Source organism: Neovison vison, chromosome 13, assembly GCF_020171115.1.
Source record: "Neovison vison isolate M4711 chromosome 13, ASM_NN_V1, whole genome shotgun sequence".
NCBI lineage: Eukaryota > Metazoa > Chordata > Mammalia > Carnivora > Mustelidae > Neogale > Neogale vison.
The window spans coordinates 113225335-113245929 of NC_058103.1; the positions used below are offsets into that span (position 1 = coordinate 113225335).

General features: G+C 37.4%; 1 protein-coding gene across 2 annotated transcripts in view; it reads left to right on the forward strand.

Moving 5' to 3' along the window:
• The window catches only part of UACA (uveal autoantigen with coiled-coil domains and ankyrin repeats), an 88303-nt gene that overhangs the window by 29519 nt on the left and 38189 nt on the right, over positions 1 to 20595 (forward strand). Inside the window, exons 1-3 of one of the 2 annotated variants that reach the window (XM_044231573.1) lie at positions 13386 to 13809; positions 16049 to 16182; positions 20019 to 20107. In XM_044231573.1, coding sequence (XP_044087508.1) covers positions 13771 to 13809; positions 16049 to 16182; positions 20019 to 20107 — 262 coding nt within the window. In that variant the 5' untranslated portion in view covers positions 13386 to 13770. Of the gene's footprint in view, positions 1 to 13385; positions 13810 to 16048; positions 16183 to 20018; positions 20108 to 20595 lie in introns of those variants that run through there. The other variant, XM_044231572.1, reaches the window with a different exon arrangement.

A 20595-nucleotide genomic window follows, 5' to 3' on the forward strand; every position in this document is an offset into this window, starting at 1 on the left:
TCAGAATATATATTTTAAATTTAGTCGTATATTACTTTAATATACTGTATCTGGGTTCTCCAGAGAAATAGAGCTAGTAAGAGATACTTGTTTATGTATCCATATCTATCTGTCTATATGAGAGATATTTATTTACTGTAAGGAATTAGCTTACACAATTGTGGGGGCTAGAAAATCCGAAATTTTGTAAGGCAGGCGGGTAGGCTAGGAACTCACGCAGGATTTCTATGTTACAGTCAATGAGACAGAATGGCTTCTTGTCAGGGACTCTTTAGTTTTTGCTCTTAAGGTCTTAAAGCGATTGCATAAGGCCTATCCACATTATCAAGGATAATCTCCTTTAACTCAAGTCAACAGATTTTAGATGTCAGTCACATCTACAGACTACTTTCCTGGCAACATCTGGATTCATGTTTAACAAAATACTGGGCACCATAGCTGAGCCAAGGTGATACAGAATTTACTGTACATATATATGTAGTGCTATTTTGCAGATAGTAGAATATGAACACAGTGTTCTCTCTCATTGTAAAGGACAAACAAATTAACTTGATCATAGCTAATAAACTCAGTATGTTTTGGCTGAAGATAATTGAGCACCTGAAACAGGGCTTGGTAAACTATGGCCTTGTTTTTAGAAGTAAAGTTTTATTGGAGCACAACCATGCTTATTCTTTATTTACTGTCTATGGATGTTTTATTCCATAATGGCTGAGTTGAGTAGTTAAAATAGAGACCGCATGGCCTGCAAATTCTAAAATATTTACTATCCAGTCCTTCACAGAAAATGTTGGCCAATGCTTTAATATATAGAAGAGTTTGCCAACCCTTAATATTGTGGTTCCTGTTTTGTCATGGCCTACTCCTAGTGCGGTATCTCCATTCAAGGATAAGTATATACTCATTAAACACTACAGTAGCAATATTTTATTGTTTAAAGTCACAAACTTTATTAGATTCATAAAAATTAGTGGTTTCTTAATTTTTATTGTATAGCCATTCAGATTTTCTTTTAGATCACATATAGATTTAGTTTTTATGGCTAAAATGCATATGAATGCTGTTAGTTTAAATGAATACTGCTGTATCTTTGAGAATGGAAAGTACTTTTTGTACAAAATTTTATCAGTTTCATATTACTATAATTACAGATTTCAATGTATCTATTTTCTTTTAAGGTGGTAGAAAGGTATATTAGTGTGCCCAACTCATCCCCTTTTCCAATTACTTATTTTTATTTTTCATGCTCTTTTTTAAGATAATGGGTAAAAAAATACTGTTTCTCAACTTGACTGCTTTTGTATACTATCGATAAAATTGAATTAGACTACAAGATATATTTGTTTCCAAACCAAAGAGGAAATTGCAGCTTTAGTTAATGGAGAGAGCATAAGCCCTGGCTTCAGACAGCCCTAGGTTTAAATCTAGTGGCTTAAAACAACAGCTACTTTATTTGCTGTTGACTGTATGGGTCAGCAATTTGAGCTGGGCTCTGTTGCATGGTTGTTCCGCTGGTCTTCTCTGGAATTACTCATGCTGCTGTTGTCTTTTGGAAGCTCCTCTAGGGGTTGGTTGGTCTAAAATGGCCATACTGATATATCTGGCATATTATGCTAGCCAGCACTGCTAGCTGTCATGGTTAGGTGACTGGGATCCTGCTCTCTCAAGATCTCTGGTACTCTAGGATAGCTTGTTCATGCTGTGCTGGTAGTATGTCCAAATGGGGAGCTACAAGATCTCTTGAGACCTAGATTCAGAAGTCTTATAAGGTCTTATGCCACATCCTATCTGTCAAAATAATTTACAAGTCCAGCTCAGATTTAAGGGATGAAGAAATAAATACTATCTGTTGATGGGAAGCACGGCAAAGTCACATGGCACAAAGATGGGCTTATAGGAGTGAAAGGAATGAGTACTGGTGGGGGGCACCTGCCTGGGTGGCTTAGTCAGTTAAGCATCTCTCAGGTCATGATTCCAGGGTCCTGGGATCAAACCCCACATTGGGCTCTCCACTCAGCAGGGAGTCTGCTTCCTGCTTGTGCTCTCTCTCTTTCTCTGTCAAATAAATGAATCCTTAAAAAAAAAAAATAAATAAATAAATAGTAGCTGCACAATTCACCACTGTAAACTGCTTGGTTTCTTTATGCCCTATTTGGAAAGAAATAACAATAGACTAGAAAAAAACCAGTATGACTTGAGTTCTTCTTAAAGTTTAACAATTATGTATATATAATGCACTTAGAAGTATTTCTGAAACAATTTTGAAATTGAATCTTTAAGTATTGTGCTTTTTATTATTTATATAAGTATTATGAAAGTAATTATTACCTTGGCTATGTATTTTTAACATGGGAGACATTTATTAAGACTCAAAGGAAGGATATCCTGTGTAAAATAAGTGTGTACGAGGAGTTAGACTTTTGTATAGAACCATATTATTCATTCAGTAAGTAAAAAAGAAAGCAATTAACTTCTGATGTGTTTGCAAAACCACACATTTTCCTATAACCCTCTGTGTGTTTATATTTCTCATTTTAGATTTTAAAAATATTGGCCTGTAGTGTAAGGTTTCTATCAGGTTACTTGAAGAGTCTTTTGAGTACTTGCAACATATTTTTGTTTAGCTTACAAAGCCAAGAAAAAAATAGCCAAGCGAACAAAAAAATAGCTCTTATTTTTCATTGCGGTCAGATCTCATGAGAGGCTTTTTTTGTAAGTGTATCTGTTTTGCTCTTGACTTTGTTAGGAATAAACACAGAATGCTTTCTAAATCTGTCCTGTTTTGAGAGAAAAATATATATCTATATTTCTCTCAAAACAGGACAGATATATATAGATATATATATCAGACATTGGTGAAAACGTTTGTTAAAACTCACCAGAAGTATTACTCTGTTCATTGGTTGTGTGTAGGTTTGGGTAGGAGGCATAATAGACCTTCCTAATAAACCTTATATTTAAATAATTTCACTCACGGCACTTAGGCACTTAAAGAACTCTAATTTGAATACATTTTTCTATAACATTGTCTAGGGACAAAGTTTACTTTTCCCAAATAACCACTTGGTTAACATTCTAAATCTACTTCTGCAGCTTGAGAGCTCTATTCTTATATGATAAACATCATTTATTGTGTTTAAGATCTGCATTTATTTGGAATTTAATGCTTCTGCTAGTGAGGGAGGGTAAAATAAATGATATTACAAAACGAATGATACTTAATAAAATCGGAGAGGTGATATCCTGTCTGTATTTGTCATAAACTCTTTTGGGTGCCTAGACAAGTTTTAGTAAAGGGACATTTGTTATAGGAACTTGTTACAGGAATTTGTTAAGGAACCCCTGCAATAGGGAGGGGTATTTATACAGCAGACTAGAATAGGCCCAAACCTGGTGGTCAAGAAATCTTATCAAAGCAGTGCTTGCTAAATCTTTCTTCTCCAGTTCTTCAAAGATTTTTTTTCCCCTTCAGATTTCATACCCACCTTCAGTTCTGAAGATGTTAGATTTCTTATTTAAGTAGTAATAATAACATTATTACTACCTTTTTGGTCTCCATGGTATTTTTATGAGAGAAATTCCATTAAAGAAAGATTTCGCTTGTTAACTGTCTTGGTCAGAAACGTGCTCGATGGCTTATAATTTTCCCTTTCCCTTATTTGTTTCACTGAGTCCTAAGTACATACTTCCAGTGGTGTAGTGGCAGGCTTGAGAGATAAAGAAAAGCGGATGGGGCATAATTAAATAAAGATTAAAGAAAAATGAGAAAGGGAAGAGAGAGGGGCCAGGGATAGAGATGCTGGATGGATGTACAGCTTTTGTTTTTCTGGTTTATTTTAACATTCTTTGCTTCTTCTATTACATAAGCTCTAATTTGCAGGTTATATAAGGCGGGGGTGGGTGATAAATAACCTTTGGACCACATGGAATGGGGGAAATATTTTTAATTATCACCAATCCAATGAACTGTAGAACAGTTCTTAATTGTGCAGCCTAATCTGTAAGGAATGTTTATGCTTTGTGAGCTTTGCTTTGTGCTGTTTGCTCAGTTTTCAGCTGCGGCAGAGCTTGTCTTGGGTTTAGTAACCGGGATTGTTGATAATTGTAGAGTACTATCAGTGCCTGTTCATTGGTTCAATTAGGTATTTAGGGCAGTTTGCCTAAACGTACATGTTGTTTAGTTTATAATTAGGATTTTTTTTCCAACTGGAGAAGACTTTATTTAGTTGCCCCTATGTTCTTTTTATTTGAGGAGACTTATCTTGTAGATGTGATTGTGAAATCCTATTTTTGGAGGTGCTGTTATTCCTTTTATGGTGGATTTTTTAGTGTAGTTCATTGCCAGGTTTGTTCAGCTCTCTAGGTCTGTGGGCGAGGTAGATTTTAATATCTATGATGTTAAAATAATTGATTAATCTTATAAACATATCAAGGCTAGTTGAGATTTAGCTGGTTATTTTTAAATTCTTGGAAGTGAAAAAAAAAATAGTAAGCTGGGATGAATTTTTCTTTTTAGTCTTGGTTCTAAAGTGGCCAGAAGATCCCTATGAAAAAGAATGGTCTTAGTTCTTGAAGAAATCTCTTTTGAACAATGTGTAAGACACATGGGGAAACTCACTTTTAAGTTTGGTGGTACCTGCCCTCCCGTCCCTCATCTCATTCTGTGATCCTTTGTACTCATTATATGTCAACTATGTTGGCCTTCTTCCAAATAGGCTAAACTACTTTCACTAGTTGATGCCTCCATCTGAGATGGAAATTCTCACAGGCCGGCTGCTACTTTTCATTTGAATCCTGTCATCAATATCACCTTCTCACAACTTTGGGGTTACCAATCTATCCACTCTAATCAATCGCCAGCATTCCATCATATCTCCCCCTCTGTTCTCACCGGATACTTTCTTGGTTTCCTTAATTGTTTACCTTATCTTATCCTATTAGAACATCAAATTCCATTAGAAGAGAGCCTCTGGTAGTTTAAGGCTTTGATGGTTGTGATGGTTTTACGGGTGTATACTTATCCCCAAACTCACTGAGTTTATGCATTAAATATGTACAGCTTTTTGCATGTCAGTCATGCTTCGATAAAGTGGTTTTTTAAAAAAAGAGACTCAGGCTGGCTTATTCACTGCTGTATCACTTGTGCCATTCATGACATGTAGTGGGTGCTTCTAAAAGTTTAGATATGCAAATGTGGAAGTTTTCATCCTTTTTTTTTTTTTTTACGCTGTAAAGGACATCTAAACTTATGTTTAAAATACACTTGCATTTTTACATCAAAAACTTATTTTCAGGTGATTAGAGAAGTGGAAACAACATAATTAATGGAAAGCACTGGACAAGAGGTTGTAATAATAGGATTCTTGAGTTATTCTGCAACTAATTATAATGGACAAAATTCCACTAGGAGTAGTGATTCAGTATCTGCATTTACAACATGAGAAACAGTGTTAACGTTTTCATGTGATGAGGCTGAAGAGATTTGTAGGGGCAACACTGCTCAGGAAGTCATAGACTCCATTAAGGCATTTTGTCTTTGTCCTACAAGAATAGACAAGTCCTGAAGCACTTGTGTACGTGGAAGGGAGTGCTAGTGGTACTGGTACGACTAGGTTGACATTTCAGAAAAGCCACTCTGGCTGCAGTGTAGAGAATATAGAGAAGGGTTAGAATGAAGATGGCCAGACCCGTTCAACACTGTGGTCGTCCTGGTGAGAAATGCTGCTAACCTGAAGTAGGATAACCTGAAGTAGGATAATGATGGTGTACATGACAGTGAGCTGTGGGGTTTGAGCAATAATGGGGAATTGAAATCACCAGGATTTGGTGATGGAGGACCAAGGGGATAGAAGGTATTAAGACTGATTTCTAGATTTCTCTCTTATATAACTAGATAGATCATGGCTTTGTTTGATGCATTACCGCAGTTTAGAATACGATCAGATTTTCAGGAGGATCCCTTTCTGCATAGATGCTCAGTAAATTTTTATTGAACAACTAAATTATCCAGTCCTCTGGCAGTTCTCCAGTACTTGTTTTATAAACCGTATAGAAGACAACAATATCTTGCTACTTCTTTTTATGTTATGGGTTTTTTATTTTGGGGTTCATGGACTCCGTATTTGTAGGGAGATCAGTGAACTCTGAAAATAAATGTGAATTTTTCCAAGTATGTGCATATATATAATTATATATATAAAATTATATATAATTAAAGAAGGATTCATTGCTTCCATCAGATTCTTAAAGGAGTCCATGACTCCTTTAAAAATTATTAAAATTATTAAGTATTTTTGTTAAATAATTAGATATTTTGACTCCTCTTGGTTTTAAACAATTTTCTATCAAAGTTTTACTGTTATCCTGTATATTTCTCTTTGGGATAATCAATAAAAAGTTGCCTTTAGGTTAAAATGGGCCATCAGTCATTTTGACTGTAATCTATCGAGTCTACCTCTTAAATATAAGTATTTTATGTGGATTTGCATATATTTTAAAGTCTCCTTGATTATTCGCATCTATAAATTTCTTCTCAGGAGAACTTCTATCCTAAATATTGAGTAAATGAGGCAACTGTTGGACTCAATGTAGGTTTAAGACAAATCTTGATTAGATCTTCTATAGAATAGAGATTAGAGATTAATATACAGCATTTTTAATAATGGTCTTTCTGCGTGGTGGAATTATACGTTCTCTATTTTAACATACAAACTGAAATGTATTATCTATTTGCTACACTGGAAATGTATTACTTTTATAGCATTTTAAACATTTTATAATTTTCAAAAAAGGTATGAATTTACAATTGATGTTAATATGAGGGAGTCATTATCAAAACTTTTAAGTGACTTCCTTTATGTTGATTTGGAGTTTAAAGTTACCATCCCATTAGGTCTAGAAAGCAAAATAACTACTTGTGTTAGAATGTCCTGTGTATTCTCTAGAAACAGCTGTATTTTTACATTTACTGTATATACTTTGGCTTTCTGCATTCTGAGTTTGAATATCTTTTTTTTTTTTTTTTTTCAAAAGACTGCATGCAGTCCCTGATTTTAGAAGGGTATTTATTGTAGTATCCGGTAAACATTAGTGCTCCTTAAAAAACTTATTGCTTCTTTTTAGAATGCTTCCATTTGATATCACAGGGCTTATCTTGTTAGCATATGCCTGTGGACTCATTAAAGTATGTTAAAATGTTAATAATTTTAATCCAGAGAGGATGTGCTGCATTTCCTGCCATATCAGTGAGTCTGCAAAGGGCATTGGTGTTTAAGCAATATAATGTAATATAGTTTACAAATTTATACGCCAACCAGATTTATCAGACCCTGTATCAAGTGTGTGAAATATATAGAAGTTGAGAGAATAACTTACTATAATGAATCTAGATGAACCTATAACTCAGCTGGAACAATCAAGCTATAGCTAATCTTGTTTAGTCTATACCCTCACTGCCTTTTTTTTTTTTTTTTTAAAGATTTTATTTATTTATTTGACAGACGGAGATCACAAGTAGGCAAAGAGGCAGGCAGAGAGAGAGGAGGAAACAGGCTCTCAGCGGAGCAGAGAGCCCGATGTGGGGCTCAATCCCAGGACTCTGAGACCATGACCTGAGCCGAAGGCAGAGGCTTAACCCACTGAGCCACCCAGGCGCCCCTCCTCACTGCCTTTTTAAAAAAATACATTAATTATGTTATTGTGAGAGATTACATTTCTTTCATTATATTATTTCTATTTTTAATTGTGCTAAAAGACAGGTACAGTTTATCATTTCACCCACTTTCAAGTGTATAGTTCAGTAGTGTTAAGTATATTCACATTGTTGTGTAATTGGTCTCCAGAATTTTTTCAACTTGCAAATCTGAAAAGCTATTCCCATTAAACAATAACTCTTCACTTCCCTCTTCCTCCAGCTCCTGGTTATCACCATTTTACTTCCTTTATTTTACCACATTATGATTTGACTATTTCAGATACCTCATGTAAGTGGAACTATAGAGTATTTGTCTTTTGGGGGACTGGTCTGTTTCATTTAGCATAATGTCCTCATGATTCATCCATGTCATAGCATGTGACAGGATTTCCTTCCATTTTATAGCTGAATAATGTTCCATTGCATGTGTATATCACATTTTGTTTATCTTTTCATTCATCAGCAGACATTTGTGTTACTTCCACATCTTGTCTATTGTGAATAATGCTGTTGTGAACATCACTGGACAGATCCCTCTCTGAGACTTTGCATTAATCATGTACTAGTTCCACTTTAAATTTTTTTAAATTTTTTGAGGAAATGCCATCCTGTTTTCTGTTGTATCTACACCATTTTTTGTTCCCACCAACAGTGCACAAGGGCCCCACTTTCTCCACATCCTTGTCAACACTTACTGTTTTCTGTTTTTTGATAGTCATTCTAATGAATGAAGTGATAGCTCATGATTTTGATTTGCATTTGCTTAATGATTAATCATGTTGAGCATCTTTTTGTATGCTTGTTGGTCATCTGTGTATTATCCTTGGGGAAATGTCTATTCAAGTCATTTGGCCATTTTTTTTTTTTTTAAGATTTTATTCATTTATTTGACAGACAGAAATCACAAGTAAGCAGAGAGGCAGGCAGAGAGAGAGAGAGGAGGAAGCAGGCTCCCCGCTGAGCAGAGAGCCCGATGTGGGGCTTGATCCCAGAACCCTGGGATCATGACCTGAGCTGAAGGCAGAGGCTTTAACCCACTGAGCCACCCAGGCGCCCCTGGCCATTTTTAATTGGGTTATTTGTTTCTTTGTTACTGAGTTATAAGGGTTCTTCATCTACTCTGCGTATTAGCCCTGTATCTAATATAATTTGCAAATATTTTCTCCCATTCCATAGTTCGTCCTTGTACTAATTTATTGATTGTGTCCTTTGGTGTACAGAAGTTTTTGTTTTGATGTACAGAAGTTTTTAAGTTCAGTGTAATCCCATTTGTGTGTCTGTTTTTGCTTTTGGTGTCCTATGTAAGAAATCATTGTCAAATCCAGTGTCATGAAGTTTCCTCTCTATAATTTCTTTTAACAGCTTTGTGGTCACATCTTAAATTTAGGTCTTAATCATTTTAAGTTAATTTTTGTATGTGGTGTAAGATAAGGGGCCTAACTTCATTATTTTGCATGTGGATATCCAGTTTCCCCGGCACCATTAATTGAAGAAACTCTCTTTTCCCCAGTGAGTAGCCTTACAACCTTGAAGATCATTCGACAACATACATGAGGGTTTATTTCAATAGTTCTCTATTTTGTTTCATTGGTCTATGTATCTGTCTTTATCCCAGTACTGCACTTGTTTTGATCACTGTAGCTTTATAGTATGTTTTGAAATCATTAGTATGAGACCTCCAATTTCGGTTTTCTTTTTCCAGATTATTTGGCTATTTGAGTTCCCTTGAGATTCATATGAATTTTAAGATGTTTTCTGTTTCTGCAAAAAAACAAAAACAAAAACAAAAACAAAAAAACAAAGGCATTGGAGTTTTGACAGGGATTATATTTAATCTGTAGATTGCTCTGGGTAGTTTTGATATCTTAACAGTATTAAGTCTTACAAGCCACGAACACTGCCTTTCCATTTATATGTGCATTCTCTAGTTTCTTTCAGCAATGTTTTGTAGTTTTCAGTGTACAGATCTTTCACCTCCTTGATTGTTTGTTTTTAATGATTGTATTTTTAAAACTATTTTTATTTATTCAGAGAGAGAGCACATGAGAGTGCACAAGCGGGGAGTGTGGCAGAGGGAAAAGGAGAAGCAGGCTCCCTGCTGAGCTGGGAGCCAGATGTGGGGCTCAATCCCAGGACTCTGGGATCATGACCTGAGCCGAAGGCAGAAGCTTAACCAACTGTACCACCCATGTGCCTCAAATTATTGTATTCTTTTTAATGTTACTCTAAGTGGAAATGTTATCTTAATTTCGTTTTAGGGTTGTTCACTTTTAGTCATAGGAACACAGTTGATTTTCTGTGTGTTGATTTTGTATCTTGAAACTTTGCTGAATTTGTTTATTCTAACAGTTCTTTCTCTTGTGGAATTTTTTTGGGTGTTTTTACATACAAGATCATGTCATCTACAAACAGAGATAATTTTACTTCTTTCTTTCTAGTTTTTATAAAATTTCCTTTTTTTTTTTTGCCTAAGTGCTCTGGCTGGGACTTCCAAAACTGTGAATAAATGTGGTGAGAATGGGAAACACTGATCTTAGAGGAAAAGCTTTCTTCTTTCACCACTAAGTTGTCAGCTTTTCATATATGGCTTTTTAAAGCCCATATATGGGCTTTTCATATATGGCCCTTATATGTTCAGGTGGTTTCCTTCTATTTCCAGTTTGTTGAATGTTTTTATCATGAAAGATGTTTGAATCTTATCTAATGCTTTTTCAGCATCAAATGAGATGCTCATGTGGCTTCTGTCCTTAATTCTGTTAATGCGGTGTATTGATCAGTTTTCATACATTGAACCATCTTTGCATTCCAGGAATAAACCCCACTTGGTCATGGTGTATAATACTTATAACGTGCTATTTAGAGGAAAGCAAACTGCACCCCGACCTCCCTCTCAGAGAGAAGCCTCAGTCTGTTCCCCTTTAGGGGCTGCAAGCACTTAAGTTCCCCCTCGGAGAACTCTCCTGGCTGGGAGAGCATGTTTCTAGTGACAGTCCCTGGGGACGCAGAAACTCCTGCTTGTACCCAAAACCACAACAGCGGTGGCTGTCTGGGCAGCTCCAGACCTCCAGAGAGGTTCCAAGCAGCGATTCCACACTGAGATTTTCCCGCTGGGCGGGTCTGGGAGTGCCCGGTCTTCCTGGGTCCGAGGGCGCTGGGCTGGTGCCTGTGCGCACCTCTCTCAGGGGAGGGTGTGGGGCGCGTGCCTCTCAGGCTCTGATAGCACTGCACAGCGCACGTGTGGAGACTGCAAAAAGGCTATGCTTCTGCTGTCTGGCAAGGCTCCCAGCCCCTCACGAGACCCAACGTGCTCTTAGGCGCTCTGGCGGCTCAGGGACCATGACCTGGTTTCTCCACTGCACTCTATCTGGCTCAGCTCCAGGGGTGGCTGTCCTGGGTCCAGAGACTTAAGCCCCTAACTGCCCCAATTCCCACAATTTCCCCCTGCGATTTTTTGCTCTTTTTGAGTGCTTTCAACCAGACTCCCAAGTTAATGCTGGTCCCCAGATGCAGGGCACTCTTGTATTGGGATATTACTTTCCTATGGGTCGCCTCTGGTGGCTCCCTCCCCGTTTTGTTTATCTTCCGATATCAGTCCAATGTTCCCATTCTGCTTTACCTGCCCACTGGCGTCTTCTGCCCCCGTAGAGATCCAGACGTGTATAATTCTGATCTCAGGCTGATTTCATGGGTGATCGGAGTTTTTTGGTGGGTAATCAGCTCACTTTAGGGTACAGGTTGAAATGGCGCCTCCTCCTACTTCCCTGCCATCTTGTCTCCCCTCTATAATGTGCTGTTGAATTCAGTCAGCCCTCTGATTGTTTTGATTCTTTTTGAAGCAAAAAGCAGGCATAGGCAGTAAGCTGGTAAATAAACATGATACGATGGCAGATACTGATGGGTATTATGAAGAGAAGTAAAACAGGGCAAGAAGGTTAAGAGTGGTAGGACCAGGGGCACCTTGCTGGCTCAGTCAGTAGAGCATGCGGTTCTTGATCTTGGGGTCATGAGTTCAAGCCCATGTGGGGTGTGGAGTTTAAAAAAAGTGGTAGGAGTAGAGTAAGGCTGGGGTTGTTTAGATATGAGGTTTGGGAAGCCCCCTGAGGAAATGTCTTTTTAGAAAGTGAGAGAAGAATCTGTAGGCATGGGGGACAGCAAAATGGGACTTCAAGCTTTTGAGAAATAGCTAGCAAGGAGGGTGTGAGAGTAGGAACAGGAGATTGTGACAGAGAATGGAGAGGCTCAGGAGGACGACAGTAGAGGAGGGCACATAAATCCTGTCTTCCTGAAGCTTAACACGGACAGTTGCTTACATGTTTTTATTACTCGTTACAGATTTCCTCCTTTTTATTTCCTTTGCCTTTGCAGTCCTATTTCTAGATAGAATGTGCTTGCTTTGTTAACCTAAGGACAGGGCCCGAGTTTCATCCCAGATTTCCTCTGTAGAAGAGTGAAATAGAGTGGAGCCTTAAGGTCTAGCCAAGACTCCATTGTGATGTCTAATGTGATTTGGGGAAAAAAATAATTGTCTCAATACATTATGGTGTATGAACTTACATATTTTATAATTAGAATATGTGCCTAATATTATAAAGTTAGTAGGAAGTGGATTGAAGTGGATGAAGTTCATAACAGTTTTTAACTGGCGGCATGATCTATAGTATAGCAGTTAACCTCTTTCCTATAAACACTTGTGTTGGAATGTTTTGCATTGCCATGAAACAGTTTTCCCAAATTCGTCTTTTTGGAGGAAGTATAAATTACTGTCATGCTACCATGGTAACAGAAGGTAAGAAACAGCCTGGAACTCACAGATGTTTGTTGTTTTCCTTGATAATGGAAGGAACTTTGGTACAAGTATTGTTGAACGTCATAAAGAATGTAGAGAAGTGGTCTGCTTTGTCCCCAAATGGAGTTGTATTTACAGTCTGGCCCAGTGTTCAATATGCATTTCCTCCTTTAGTAAAAATCTGCTTATTTTTTTGTAATTCCTAAATCCAGATAATTTGATTTTCAACTGATAAAATATTTACTTGTCATATCAGCCAGGGCGCTAAACTTAGAAATTAAGAGTAGTGAGTTAAATTTAAAATTTGTTGAAAGTATTCATCATAACACAGTCTACTTAGTGTCTTGGCAGTGCCTCTGGCTCTTCTCATTTCTCATGTTAGGAGACAGACTGGCAGCGGTTGTAAACTGAAACCTGGTTGTATGCAGCAAGCCTGATAGGACTATGAAGGAAAATGGAGAAAATTTGAAAACATTACTCTGTGTGTGTGTGTGTCTCTGTGTGTGTGTGTGAAATTAGGGTATGACACATTTGCTTAAAATAGCATTTTATATTCTGTTTATCAAAGCAATTATAACTTCATGATAGATCCTAAGACTGAAACTGGTTTTAAACACCGTCTTGTGGAATAGCCAAATTTGCCTCTTAACAGTATTGTCATAACGTCACTCGATGTATAATAAGCACGTTTTACAATGTGTTTTGAGTCGTTTGTCTCCTGTAGACCTGAAATCTATTACTCAGAGGAGAAGCATGCGTTTACAGTATATTCTTAGCTGCCCCTCTCTATCACTCAGCTGTCAAGGCCTATGGAATCTGAAATAGAACCTGACCAATGGGAGGCTGTCTCCGCACTGTTTAAGGGAGGATTTGGAGGTGGACGCTTTTGTCATGCACAGCGGCCTCTGTGTTGCAGTGTTGAGGCAGCAGGATGTAGAGGGCTGGTCAGCTTTTCCAGTGGAGTCCGTGAGGGGGACAGCTTCATAGAAAGACAGCTTCTAAACATTAAGAAATCAGAGGAGTTACAGTACCTGACTTGGGGCTGCTCCATAAGGAAGATAATCTTCAAGCGTTATGAAGGCGGAGAAGGATCCTGAAGACGAAGAAAACATCGCTAGAGATCCAAGCTAAGTGTAGCCCAGCATGAAGATTGTGGAACAGGAAGATTTGTAAAGCGAGGGACGGAGTCATTGGTTAGGAGTTTGTCTGAGGGCGTGCTTTGTGAGCCACAGAGCTTTGTAACTTAATGCCCAGTAGTTTGCTGCTCGCAACCAGAGACTAAATCCTGTCTATGATGAACTGTTGGTTTTCTTGTGCTCCCAAGAACAGAGTAGGTATCCCTGTTGTCCAGTGTCACGAAGGACTTGCGCTTTGGCTTTCTGAGCTGTATTTTTGTAAAATGTACTGCTGTTTAATTAATTTTAGTCTCTCTGCCTTCTCTTCTTTCTGATGTATTTGATGAGCAGCAGATTGGGGTTAGTGATAGCAAACGACAGTTCTTGTTTCTTTTTCTGGGGTTTTAGAAAGCACACAATAGAATCTTAGTAATTGAGCAGTATTTCTGTTAACTGACAGTGGGCAGGGATGGAAAACGGTGCTTGGTGAAGTGGAACTGAAAAATCCCATGATAATATGAGACTTGGATCATGTTTAATTATCTTTTAAAAAGCCTTGCTTTAGGCTTTTACAGATTTTTTCCCCCTTGTTTTAGAGAGCTCCTTTCTCCAGCTGGCGGTTTACTTGGAAATAAGTTGAGGTCGTTCTAACTGCAAGGATAAACTAATCAATTTCAAGCAAGTATCTCTGTGTTAAACAGGACTTAATCCCTAAGGCATTTGAAAACCCAAGTCTTATCTTAAGCCTGCTTCTAAGCCACTCCCCAATTTAGAGTCAGTAAACTGTTTTGTTTTAAAGCTAAAGAAGGGGGGATGCCTTAAATGTAGTTGAGTCTTTGAGCCAGTAAATAGGCCTAGTCTCCATGTTGACAATTTGTGCTTTTCAAGTTAGAAGGAAGTGGGCTCATCTCCAAATTTAACTAATTTGGAGACAACGATGCTGAAGTCTTTGTAGGTACTTGAACCGGATTCCATGGAAACATTGCTTTTTTAGGAGTAGATTAAAATTTTAATGTATTTATCTTTTTTCATATTCAATTTTCATACTTATTTTCACTTCAAGTATTTAATGAAGATACTGCTTACTTAGCTAGAAAGTTGGTGTTTTGTGTTGCTGTTTGAAGGGGAGAGGTAATAGAAAGTTAATCCCACTGATCAGACAGAGGATATGCTTCATATAACAGATTCATTTCTTTTCTCCCTCAGAGATTTGTTTTGCTATTTGTGGACACAGAAATTGCTTTGTAAGTTTCAGTGAAAAATAGGTACATCTTTCTTTGTTCTAGAAATAGTACTGGGCTTAGTACAGAATTTAGCAATAAGTTTACATATCATATTTTAAAAGGCTAAAACCTTAACATGGTTAAATAGTGTGTATTTTAGTTCTGGGTTCTCCATTTCCGCCTACTAAGAAAAAAATCCAAGTTATTGGCCTTAAAATGTCTTGCATATGTTTTCTCCAAAGTTAAAAATAACCTTGATACAATTAAAATGTATGTCATGTGGTACATCCTCCTATTTAAAATATTGCCTTTAATCTTCCTCTTAAAAGCATGTACTGAGTTTTTGCTAAAACCAAAAATCTTTTTTAAACAAAAACAATATATGTTGAAAGTAAAAAAGAAGTAAGAAAATGAAAGTCACCTGAAATCCTATTGTCTTAGGATTTTAAAATAGTTAATACTTTAGAGTCTTTGTTTTTTCTATGTGGAGGTTTCTTTTTATCCTAGTGTATAAGCTTAATGAATTGCTTCCTCTGTTGAGACAGAGACAGAGTATATGTGAATGTAGGTAAGTGTCTAATTTGCCTCCATAAATATTTTTCCAACAGTACTTTTTAAGCAGGCTGTGTGAGTCTGTGGATGTCTTAAAATGTGTACAGAATTCCATTGCATCTAAGGTCTTGGAAGATAGGTGACCAGAGCCAAATATGAAAGCAGGAGTTAGAGACTAGGAGTTAGAGTTAGAAAGCAGGAGACTAGAGACTAGCAAACAAGGTTTTGGAAATCACTGGAAAGTACTTTGGAAAGCACACTGATTTTGGAAATCATGAGAAGTCTTGGTTGGGTTTGGCTGCTGAGGTCTTTTAACATCCCTGGAGTCTTGACTTTTCCCATCTGTTAAATGGGGATGATGATTTTAGTTCACTGGGGTCGTTTGGCTAATTCACGCCTGGCGCAGATTGGTGTTCAACAATTACTAATTTCTTTGTTCTGAAGGCAAAGAAAACAGAGAACATGAGAAATGCGCTTTTTCTCAAAATTAGATCTTAAACTATTTCTTGAAGGTCATGTTCTTTGGAGAGGCTCTTCTCATGAAATGTGGGATGCAGTGGAGATTGAGTGATGTTTTATGCAGTACTGCTCTCCATTCTCTTTTCCTTCCTTCTTGAGAAATCTTACTAATATAGTATAGAGAGTAGGCCATGTTTATCTATGTTTTTCCTTTTTGTAGCATGCAGCAGATTGGAACAAATATGATGACCGATTGATGAAAGCGGCGGAGAGGGGAGATGTAGAAAAAGTTTCCTCAATCCTTGCTAAAAAGGGCATCAATCCAGGCAAACTAGATGTGGAAGGCAGATCTGCGTAAGTATTATGGATGACAGTTCCCTCAAGGGAATTTGGGTAGACCCTTGGGACACAAGTGAAATTTATGAATTGTGGCTGTTAAGGTATCAACTTAAAAAGGCTTTATCAAAACCCATGCTATAAAATCCTTCAAACATCGCTTTCAAACATTATGGACTAATAATTTGTTCTCAGTGTGTAAGAGATTTTCAGTCTAGAGAGACTACTAAAATACTATCCAGTGGTCTAGTTGTTTAGTCCGAACTCCCAATCTGTTTTTATATTTGGGTCATTATTTTAAGTGAGAATGTTCAGAACAGAAAGGGAGGCAGAACAACTAGAGTGGCTTAGGGAAACATAGGTTGTGATCTCATCCTTTGGTTTTTGGGTCACTGAGAAGGACTACTGGCTTGTTTCCCTGTTTAGCTTTTCTCCCACCCCTCCCCATCTTCTTCCCTTCCCTTCCTGTTGAGGATGGGTTAAAGGGTAGGTGTACATTCTGTTGCTGCCCTCTGTGATTACAGCAGTTAAAACCTTATCTGGGAAACCTTCCAAAGTTAGAGGTTAAAAGTCTCATTTCCTAAAGTTCCTCTCAGTCTTGCACGAGTTTATTTAGAATATTATAACTGGAAACCAGATACTAAATATAGAAATGAATATTAGGAAGTGGATAGTTAATGTTTAATGTAGATCACTACCTTAGGATGCTTAAATATTCAAGTATAGGAAAAATAGCAAAGCATGACATAAAAATCAAGTAGCTTTTAATACCAATAAAGTTTGAAAAATTCAAATTTTTTAATACTGTTTCAATTTTTTCAAATAGGTGATTTGATAGCCACAGAAACATTGCTTGAGTCCTGCTCCTGTTTTTGCTAAACTTTGAGCTATTTCTGTAGGGCTCACAGTATAAGCAGTGACAATTTAATATCTAAAAGTGACTTTATTTTTTGTGTTTCTTTTTTTACCAAATGTCAAGATGTTAGAAGAGGAAGGAAATCTTTGGGATGAAAATCGTCAGTGAAACCTTATTTCTTCTGTTCCGCCCAACCATGCTTTGAATGTTTTGAGTGAACGGTTGTTTGAGTTGCTGTTCATATTTTTTTCAATCTGAGATTCAGTTTTGAGTGAAATTATTTGTATTAATGGTCAGAGTTATAAAAATCTGGTATAATTTGATGAACTGTGAACTTCAGTTTGTAAGACGTCTGAGTAGTATTAGTCTCTGAGGTTTTCACTGTAGGAAATAGAATTCTTTTAGGATTCATGGGATAAGATACACACAGACTGTATTCTGCCTTAATTAGAGCATTTTGTATTTAGTCAAGTATGGGACATGTTACAAACACACTTTCTTTTATTTCAAATGACTTTTGGTTTGTTTTAGTTCTGAAATTTAAGACAGAAGTAATATGTGCTTCTTGACCTCGATCCAGTTTCAAAAATGAAATATTTGAAGCCTGGCCAGAACACTGCAAGGATTTGTTTTCTTCCTGTTCACCTCTCTCCTGGGGAATAGCCCATTGCCAAAGCAAAACAGGGCAGATTCACCAGGAATCCCCACTGCCACTTGGAAAGCCGGATACCAGTTCCTGTCTTGCCGTCCCCTCAGGCTGTCAGAAGTGCTATTTGGTATCCCAGCTGTTTTCTCTGGAATCAGCCAAGGTTCCTTGGCAAAAAATGGCTTCAGATACCAAGCTTACCCCTCAGGGCCTCTGTCCCTCCCCGTGTCCTGGCCTAGTGGTTTTTCACTGTCTTAGCTCACTGATGCCTTCCAACATATGTCTTACAGTTTACGCGGCTCTTCTCATTGTTGTCAGAAATCGTCCACAGTACCTGGATTTCGTATTATGGAAGCAGTAACATGCGTCTAGTTTAAAAAAAGACAACGTTAACTTTTTAAATTAAAAACGAGTATTTCTGTAAAGTAGTTTTTCAGATTTCCTTTACAGCTCTTTGCATACACTGTAGTGATCGATACATCTTCCTTCTGAAGTCTGCTATTTATATCACATCTGCATTAATAATGTATTGTAGATGTGTTGTGATTTCTGCCCTTTAGGACAACATCAGCGTAATGTTGATTTATTTTGAAGAAAAATGTCTTCCAAATTTTTGGAGCTAAGAAAGGGAAACAAGCAAACAAAAAAATGTTCCCTCCAAGATTGTGAAACCTTTGCTTGAAGAACATTACCATTTCTCAGAAGGTTCTAACAGTGTATGGCATAGTATAATTAGTGTAATTCCATACTTTGGTATCACAGAGATCAATACCCTTAGCCTTACAGCAATTTAATTCCACTCTAAGAAGAACTTTCTTGGTTCCTATGAACATAATTATTCCTTTTATTAGAAGCATCTCTGTTTCTTTAATTCAACCTATACACAAACCTCCTTTATTTTACTTAGTAGTGCTTGGTCTCTGGTTTGCATTTACGTCCGTCATAATACGAGTAGAGATACATGGCCAAGTGTTGTAATATCTGGAAATGAATTTGCAACCTAGCTCCAGATTTTGTCTCTAAGCATTCAGATATTCAAATATTTGAGGGCCCATCATCTGTCTGGTACGTAAATTGGTCTGGGAGTATAGTAGGAAGCAAAACAGACAAAAATCCCTGCTTTCACTGAGTGTAGAGTTGAGTGGGAAGAGACTGGTACACTTATAAAGATAATAAATCTTGAATTTATATATCATTTTGAAAATATGTGTTTCTATATAGAATAATAAAGGCAGGGATTGGAAAAGTTGGAATACTATGGTTTCAGGAAATGGGGAAATGTAAAAGTTTTAAACAGGATGGTTAGGGAAGACCCCTCTTGAAAGTGTGATACAGAGTTTGTCTGTATCTAGGCCGCTTGCCGAGCACTTGTATATCCTTTATCTCCTGGCATCTTCATAGTGGTCATTGTACTTGGTTACGGGTCAGTTGTATTTTGACCTGTGGTCAGCATCCTTTGTCAGCAAGCCCTCCTGTCCTTACTTAACAGTTTGGATTTGGTGGAGTATAGTCAGTCGGTCACTGTCCATTCTAAGGGCACACAAAATATTTCTGTAAATGTTTGTTGATTAATAGAGTATTAAATGATCAAAGAAACAGTGGGATATTTTCTCTTGTATCTTGAATACCTGATGGCTTAAAGTCGGTTTTTTAAGCAGGCTTTCCTTGCTTTATTAGGAAGTTTGTCATGGCTGTGTGTGCAAAACTTCACCCACTCATACAGGTCTATGAACAAAGGGGAAGAATTAGGTGGCAGTTGTGGCTACTTTGGGGGAAGAGGACACCAGCTCCTCCACGGCTTCCCACGTGTAACTTAGTTTGTTGTTTTGAAGGCTTTACCATGTGAGTTCTAATTTGATAATTCTAAAGAGAAGGGATAAGTGTTTGATCTGTGTTTGGCCTTAGCGTTCTGCTATAACTTCATTTGTTGTGGCAGTTTCGGTATACTTGAAACGAAGCAAAATGATCTGGTAGAAGTTTTTCAGTGCATTCAGTGCATTCCAGCACTGGTGCCTGTACTACCGAGTACTAATAAGCTATAGAGTTAGTGGTATTATTGTATAAATTTTCTTTTATTACGACTGTTGAACATTGGAACATTCCATTGGTTATAAGGAGGTATTTCTGGAGAGTATTGACTCCTTATGTAAATTTGGGTTAAAATTAATTTTTCAGCAATAAGGGATAGGTTTCTTTTTTCTAGTAGAAAATACATAGATATTTTATGTAGACTTTAAAATATGTGTGTGTGTGTGTGTGTGTGTGTGTGTTGAATAAAAGGTGACATTCTGTAACATTTAAGTCGATGTTTCATAGTTTCTGTGGCATAACATATATTTTCTTTTTGTTCAGCTTCCATGTTGTGGCCTCCAAGGGGAATCTTGAATGTTTGAATGCCATCCTTATGCATGGAGTTGACATTGCCACCAGCGACACTGCAGGTCGGTTGCCGCCATAGTCAGTTATAAAACAGAAAGGGAGGACAAGCCTTATCCACTGTCAGCATTTTTCAGACCGAACTGTGATTTAATGAGAGAGACACCCTCAATTTTCTGTTTTTTTAAATGGTTTAGAAAAAGTTCACTTCTGAGGTATCATTGTTGGTCTCGGAGAGGTAAAGCACAGGGAATTGAGACAGGATTGCTGTTCTCATGAGCATTTGGAGACCTGAGGTCCAGTGCTCGTCTTCGTAATATTACAGGATCCTAAAGTCTCAAGAGTTAGAAGAACCTTTAGGGGCCATTTAGTTTGTACTCATATACTCTTGACTCTATGAATCCTTGCTGTCATAATGTTGTTTGGTATTTGGTTGGACATTTCTCATGATGGGAACCTAATTGCTTTGCAACAGCGATGGCATGACCAAGAACGATGATAGCAAGAAGAGCAGACATGGCACATGGCACTCTGCCGAGCACTTTACACACAC